Source organism: Mandrillus leucophaeus, unplaced genomic scaffold (assembly GCF_000951045.1).
Source record: "Mandrillus leucophaeus isolate KB7577 unplaced genomic scaffold, Mleu.le_1.0 Scaffold980, whole genome shotgun sequence".
Classification (NCBI taxonomy): Eukaryota; Metazoa; Chordata; class Mammalia; order Primates; family Cercopithecidae; genus Mandrillus; species Mandrillus leucophaeus.
The window spans coordinates 527,351-534,894 of NW_012110697.1; the positions used below are offsets into that span (position 1 = coordinate 527,351).

The 7,544-nt window shown below is 45.3% G+C and overlaps 1 protein-coding gene across 1 annotated transcript; it reads right to left on the reverse strand.

Moving 5' to 3' along the window:
• Positions 1-3,300: 3,300 nt before the first annotated feature.
• Positions 3,301-6,011, reverse strand: CTSG (cathepsin G). The gene is made up of 5 exons (XM_011971025.1): positions 5,920-6,011; positions 5,009-5,156; positions 4,422-4,557; positions 3,992-4,246; positions 3,301-3,557 (listed from the first exon to the last, which is right to left on the reverse strand). The coding sequence occupies exons 1-5, from the start codon at positions 5,972-5,974 to the stop codon at positions 3,384-3,386; spliced, it is 768 nt and encodes a 255-aa protein (XP_011826415.1). The 5' UTR covers positions 5,975-6,011; the 3' UTR covers positions 3,301-3,383.
• Positions 6,012-7,544: the final 1,533 nt, after the last annotated feature.

Sequence of the window (7,544 nt, forward strand, 5' to 3'; positions counted from 1 at the left end):
TTTACCAGAAGGAAGTCCTGGACTTGCAGATGGGATGAATGGGGCTCTCAGGGACTTTGGTGTTAATCAGAAGTAGTGTTCTCTTCTGTGGTTGAATTCTGGGTCTTCACAGAGCCTGAACATCATACCACATTGCCTTGCATTTGTGATTAGCACCTGCTTACTTTCTGAAACATCATCACCTGACCCAATTCTTTTCCTTTAAGTTTTTTAAACTTAAAGTCTCTTTTAAACTAAAAGTCTCTAGAACTTTTTTGTTTAAAATAAATGCAAGAGGGTCAAACACTGGTCTCACCTAAAACACACTGGCAAGAATCTAGTCATCCATGTCCTTCTTTGTACTGTTGAGTAGCAGTTTCAGGCAACTGCAGAATCTTGTGGAGCAACACTTGAGATTCTGGAGTAGAGAGCGATTTCTCATTTACATGTACATGTCAGACACAGTCCTGGCCTTGCAGGTAGGACCTCTGAAGACTCCACATGGAATGGGAAGAGGCAGGGCCCAACTTAGAATCTTCAGATTTTCTGTCTACACAGACTCTTTCTCCTCTGCTCCCCTCTTCTCTGGCCTTTAGTTGTTTGAAAAGGAAAATGGCTTAGTGTGGGTTAATGCGTGTGTGTGTGTGTGAGAGAGAGAGAGAGAGAGAGAAAGAGAAAGAGAGAGAGAGAGAAAGAGAGAGAGAGAGAGAGAGAGGAGAAAGATTTTCTCTTTCTGAAATATCATCATCTGACCCAATCCTTCTCCTTTTTGCCTTAGCTGTTGGGCTGGGGAAGAAGTTCCCAGTGAGGTGTCTGTGCCTGAGCTTACCGTAATTTTATGACTTTCCATTCAAATTGGTAAGGCTTCTAATGTGCAAAGTCTGCACGTGGAAAAAGAAAGAATTGTGTTCTTTTGCATTGGTTTTCATTGTGCAAAACACTTTCTTGCCAAAGTTCTGCTCATGAGGTTTACTCAGTAGGGAAGAGTGCAGATTTGTTAGAAGTGGTGGGTCTGGCTTCTGGGATGGTCACCTGGAGGTGAGTACCCTGGGGTCTGTAGAGACCTTTTCAGCAGGGTAGCAGAGACAAAGAGCTGCCTTGGAAGTACTGACTGGTAGAGAAAGACCTGAAGATGAGATGAATGCCCGTGGGGCTTCCTGGGGACTGAGTCTGGAGACTGGGCAGTGCTCTGAGGCTCTAAGTAAATGCCACAGGGAAGAAGGGCTGAATGGGGGACCTTTCTACTACTGTTCCCTCCTTCTTTCTCTTCACCAGCAAGTATTCTTTCCATTTGTCAGTGCAAACATTTAATAATGAGACTGTTACCCCCAGAGTATGCCAGTAATAGATAATTCCTATGAGTAGGCAGTTAGTAAATACAGAGAGAATGACTGAGGATTGTTAAAGATGTATTATTGATTAAAATTTTGTTGATAAATGGCTTACACTGAATATTAGACAAATGACTTTCTGATAAGAGATACACATAAAATAATGGTCAAATTCACCAAAGCATTTTCGTATATAGCCTGTTAGATTTGATAAAATGTCTGTTCAGGGATTATTTCATTTAAGATTACGAAAGCTGCAAAAGTTTAGATAGTAAATGTCACACTGAAAGGAGTAATTAATATTTCTACTTACCTAGGAAAACTTCCTGGATGATTCTGTGTAGTTACTTTCAGAAAGTGTTTAAAGCTTAATTTTAAATTATGTGATTTCAGTAATCTTTTGTTTGAATATAATATTGATGTAGACAGTCATGGGCTAATCTTCAGGGCAAATGTATTGTTATTTTGGTCAACATTTTGTGAGATGTTTTATATACCTTCAGAGTATCAAAAATTCTGAGACAGATCTTCATCACATTGGTGAGGAAAATGCTGGCTTATACATACAGTGGGGTTGGTATAGTGTAAGGAAGGGTTATAAACCACAAAGTGACTGAGATAGGTCTCAATCTAACAGAAGTTTATTTAGTCAAGGTTGAAGATGCACTAGGGGAAAAAATATAAGCCACAGGAGCATCTATGACCTGTGCTTTTGCCTAAAGGGTTTTAGGAACTTCAGTATTTAAAGGGGAAAGGGCAAGCAGGAAGGTAAAAATGGGAGAGGAGGACATGAGGCAGATGGTTATGTTCTTGTGAGGTTCTAATTAGTCTCAGTAAATCTACATCTTACACAAGATAAAGTAAACATGTGGAAAAGCAAGTAGAGGAAATGAGGTGATGCCACAGGATTATGGATTATAGCTGTTTGGAAATAAATAGAAAGCAGTTTATTTTTTATTTATTTTTATTTTTTATTATTTATTTATTTTTTTTTTACCGTGGGTCAGTTCCCAAGCTTAACTTTCCCTTTGGAATAGTGAGGTTTGGGTCCTGAGAGTCTATTTTCTTTCACAGGGTTTAGGACAAGTATGCTGGCTGGTGATGGATGCTGGGGTTCTTCCATCCCCGGCTATTGTGGTTAGTGTTGTTATGAACATGGGTGCTCATTAACTATTTTTAAAGAAGCAAATCTCTTTACTTTTTCTTTATTCCAGTGCTTGTATGGTTTAATGTTTTTGCATTTAGATCTGTGATCCATTTGAGGTTTATTCTGAAGTATGGTGTGAGGAATGGATCCAATTATACCTTCCATCCCCTCCAAATATCTATCTAGTTGTTCTAATGCTATTTATTAAAAATCCATTGTTTCCCAGTGATTTGAGATGCCACCTTTTTCATACACTAAAGTAGGTCTTTTTTTGGAATTTCAGTTCTGTCTGTTTGGCCTGGCAGTCTTTTTTTTTTCTTGGGATGGGGTCTTGCTCTGTTGCTCAGGCTGTAGTGCATGGTTCACTGCAGCCTCAACCTCCTGGGTTCAAGTAATCCTTCCACTTTAGCCTCCCAAGTAGCTGGGACTACAGGCACTTGCCACTATGCCTGGCTAATTTTAAAATTTTGTGTAGAGACAGTGTTTCCCTATGTTTCCCAGACCTAATCCCCAATGTGATGGCATTAGGTGGGGCCTTTGGGATGTAATTACGTCGTAAGAGCTGAGCTCTTTGAATGGGTCTAGGTCCTTTGTAAAAGAGACATCAGAGAATTCCTTTGCCCCTTTACCATATGAGGACACAGGGAGACAATGATTGTCTGTGAACCAGAAAATGGGCCCTTATTAGACACTGAATCAGCTAGTGACTTGATCTTAGACTTCTTAGCCTCTAAACCTGTGAGAAATAAATTTGTTATTTATAAGCCACCCAATTTGTGCTATTTTGTTGTAGCAATCCAAACAAACTAAGTACTGAATGACGTTTAATGAACAAATGAGGAATTGGTTATTTATACTCTGGGGACGTTTATTAAGGCTCTGGCAACCCTGTGGAGCTGGTCTGTGTCCCCGAGAAGAAGAGTCAGTCACAAGGGGATCTCCATCTGATCCAGCTGTTTGAAGCTTCTCATTGTTCTCCTTATCCAGGGCAGGAAACTTGAGATCCTGGTGAAGACTCCTGGAGGAATCCCTGACCGTCTTCCATAGGAGACGATGCCGTGGGCCACATTGTTACACAGCAGGGGGCCTCCGGAGTCCCCCTGTAGGTAGAGAGGGGAAGGGAGACTGAGACAGGCCTCCTTGCTCCTGCTGCCCTGAGCTCCGGGCTCTCAGAGAAGGCAGGGGTGGGTGGGCCCCTTCAACTACTGGGTGCGTGTGAGATGGAAGATTGGTGGGGTGCAGAGCCAAGCCTCTGGACCCTTTTGGTCGCTGGACTTCAGCTCCGCCTGTGTTACTGTCTCCAGCCCAATCCGAGTCAAGGTACCTCCCCCTTCTCCAGGAGAATGTTGCCTATGTATATGTTGTGGGTCTTCCTCCTATTCCCCCAGAGACCAGGTTGATGGGGAAATCAGTCCCCAGCTCACCCTGATCTGGCCCCCAGGCTGAGGCTGTGGGGATGGAATCTGTTCGCACTGCCCTGGCTCTGCATGGGCCCCTCTATCCCGGGGTGTGTTGGCCAATGCCCATGCGTTACCCTGAAGGCAGACTTCCGTTCCCGCCGGTCCCCCACACAAATCTGCCTTCCGCGGTCGTAGGAAGCGAAGAGGCGGAGGCACTCCCTATCCCTCTGCACTCTCAGCTGCACCTCTCGGAGTGTGTCTGTTCTCCTCGTCTGGCTGACCAAGCCCCAGCCAGCCACAGTGCACTGCGTCCCGGGTCTCAGTCTCTCCTGGGTGCTAGGCAGAGCCACTGGTCTCACATTTCGATTCCGTCTGACTCTTCGGCTCAGCTGGAGGAAGAATGTAGGCATTCCCGCTCAGCTGGGGCCTCCAGCCAAGGCTCAGGGGTCGCTGGTGCAGTACACGCCCCATATCCTCCCCGCTACCCTGAAGCCTTGCCCTCACTTCCTCCTCCATTGTTCCTGGACACACTAGGAAGGAGCCAGAGAGCCAGGTAGGTGGTACCTGCAATAACATGATGTCATTACGGATGGTCTGCTGATCATATCGAGGGTGGGGGATGGCTCTGCGCGCAGTGATATGTTGCTGGGTGTTTTCCCGTCTCCGGATATTGTGGGCGCCCAGGGTGACATTTATAGAACTGCAAAAGCAAGAGGTAGGTCTGGGCTGCAGGAGCTATGGTCCACCAGCTCTGCAGGGTAGGCGGACAGCACCAGGAGGGCAAGACTGCAGCTAACCAGAATCGAGGGGATGGGAGGGCCCAGGGGCTCAGCTGTATCCTCTTTCTCAGCACCTCTGAGCTAGGGATGACAGAGTGGTAGTTGCCTTCAGGTTTGCTGCCCCGGATTAAATTGATAAATAGCCTGAGTTTATATTTTGAGCCCCAATATGTGTCTTCCATCTCTTCCTCTTGCTCTTTTTGATCATATCCTCCTTTCCTCCTCGTTTACACTGGCCTGTTCCCTCCCGCAAAGACTCACTTGGTCCCTCTTTCACCCTTTGGTTGCTACAACCCTTCTTTCAGATGGATGCTCCGAAGAGCTCCCCAGGGCTGTGTTCCTGGCTGCCCAGGAAGCTACTTAACTCCTCACCTTCCCCAGCAGTGAGCTGCTGTCAGCACAAAGTTGTCTCGCACCAGGAACCCTCCGCAGCTGTTCCGACCTCTTGGAGACTGGATCTGAAGATACGCCATGTAGGGGCGGGAGTGGGGCCTGGTCTCCTGGCCTCCGATGATCTCCCCTGGAAGGAAGCATTTGGCACTTAACTCTATGCTTGCTGAACCTGCAGTGTGGGTACCAGATTGGTGGCTCCAGAAAGGCTGGAAGATGGAGATGGCAGGAGAGAAGGTGCAGGAGAGGGAGGAGATGGTGCTGAGGGTTGGAGTCTATGGGGCACCAGATTGGGAGGGGGCTCCTGGGTTCTACAGGAAACACTGCTGTCTTGAAAGGAGCTCTTTTCCCCACCCTAGGCCTCAGCTCCCTTCTCCTCTCCAAAAGAGGGAGAACAACCCTTGTTCCAGGCAAGGCCAGCTTCAGCCTCAGGTATTGAGGAGATGCTTTGCTGTAAATACAGGATTGTTCCTGAAGTTCCCTTATACTTTCATCCTCATGGAGCTTCCCGGAGCCCTCTGAGTCCAATTCAAGACCAGGTGGGACTGGTGTTTAAAAATCTAGACATGAGCTGATGGTACTGTTACTGCTGTATTCTTACCTCCTAGGTAAACTCTGACACATGCTGCCGAATTATTTATACAAAGCAAGTTTTTATAGCACTTACAGTGTGCGGGCAATTCCAAGACATTTAAGTACTCTAACTTATTTAACTCTCATGGCAACTCCGCAAAGTCGGTATTAATATTATTCTCATTTTATAGATGAGGAAACTGAGGAAATACGAATTCAAATAACTTGCTCAACAGTACGGAATTGGGATATACAAGGCAATTTGGCTCAAGAATCTATGGGATGATGTCAGGCCTCTGCGGGTGGGGGTGGTCACTCACCTGCCTTGGCCCCAGTGGGTAGGAGAAAGGCCAGCAGAAGCAGGAGTGGCTGCATCTTTCCTGAAAGGCTGCCCAGTCAGTTGCTGCTGTGCTTCCTTCTGCTAGACTTTAAGGCCCTGAGAGAGGAAGGAAGGGGTGGGGATAGGGGATTGAGAATTCACAGTCCCATTCTCCTGCTACCACGATAGGTTTCATCACCCAAGGCTGCTCAGGAGGTTTGCCCGCAAACTGCCGGAGATCTGGGTGAGAGGGTGTAATCCAAGCCAACATGGCGAGCTCTTGTGCAGCTGTTGAGTCAGTGCTGAGAACAGAAATAGGAACCCAGCACAACAAGGAAGGGACTTTGGGCATTGTGTCCAGAACCCTCAATCCATCAAATTCCAGAATACTCCAGCAAAGCAAGAAAGCTGGCAGCTGCCCAATTCCTGTTTTCTATTCCTCCGGATTTAGAGCATCAGTCCTTTTGAATTTCTGGGTTTCTCTTAATGAATGCAAGTTCCCTGGATTGCTTATCTGTATATACTTAATAAGTCTTGGACAAGGATGAATGAAAGGGTGTGGTGTGGTGAGGGATGTGGGTAAGAACACCAGGAAAAAGTTGAAGAGGGCAGAAGAAGAAAGGGTAAGCCTGCCTGCTTTCACTGTTTGGCCCAAGACCACCCTGCTGAGACCCCTGTTGCTCCAATTTCTTTCTGGAAGTTGTCAAGTCAGATTGCGTAGGCACTCTCCTGAGTAGATGAAGCGTGCTGCTGGAGAAAGAAAAGGAAGAACAAGGCTCTGACACTCACAATTACTTTCTCAGGTCACTGGAGGCCTCAGTGAAAGTTATGACGCAATTGAAGACTTCTACTTGCCTGCTTCCTACCCAAGGTTAAAGTCTTTATGTTCCAGAATGGCTCCTTGCTTGCAGTAAAGGTTTAGTGACTTGATTTTATTGGGAGCTGTCATATCCTAGCTGGAAAATATCTAAGATCCCATTTCATTAGTGACATTAGAGGCCCATCAACCTAATCCCAGGAGCAAAAGCTTCTGAGAAGGAGGTACATTCATTGCCGTGCTACCTATAAGGGAACCACAGCCACATACTCAACAATGGGAGAAAAGAACAGCAAATTACTGCAGAGTAACACAGTGGATTATTAAAAACACTTTAAAATATTTAGAAGATTCTGTGTATGCACAGAAAACCATTACAATCCAGTATAATTTTTGCAGAAATAGCAGAATTGAAGACTAATACAATTCCCAATCTCTTTTTTCTGTCTTTTATTTTTAAAATCTTTTACTTATGTATTTATTTTTAACTTTTATTTTAGGTTTGGGGGTACCTCTGAAGGTTTGTTACATAGGTAAACACACGTTATGGAGGTTTGTCGTACATATTTATCACCCAGATATTAAGACCAGCACTCAATAGTTATCTTTTCCACTCCTCTCACTCTTCTTACCCCACTGTCTGTTTTCTTCTTTGTGTTCGTAAGTTCTTATCATTTAGCTCCCACGTATAAGTGAGAACATGTACTCTTTGGTTTCCTGTGTTAGTTTGCTAAGGATAATAGCCTCCAGTTCCATCCATGTCTCTGCAAAGGTCATGAGTCCATTCTTTTTTATGACTGCATATGTAT

What these genes read in the sequence shown, in the direction of transcription:
- CTSG (XM_011971025.1), bottom strand. Translation starts at nt 5,974, where the DNA reads ATGCAGCCACTCCTGCTTCTGCTGGCCTTTCTCCTACCCACTGGGGCC. An exon ending in GCAGCTCACTGCTGGGGAAG is followed by an intron (nt 4,558 to 5,008) that starts GTGAGGAGTTAA and finishes TTGCTTTTGCAG; the next exon opens with TTCTATAAATGTCACCCTGG. An exon ending in AACGGAAGTCTGCCTTCAGG is followed by an intron (nt 3,558 to 3,991) that starts GTAACGCATGGG and finishes CTCTACCTACAG; the next exon opens with GGGGACTCCGGAGGCCCCCT.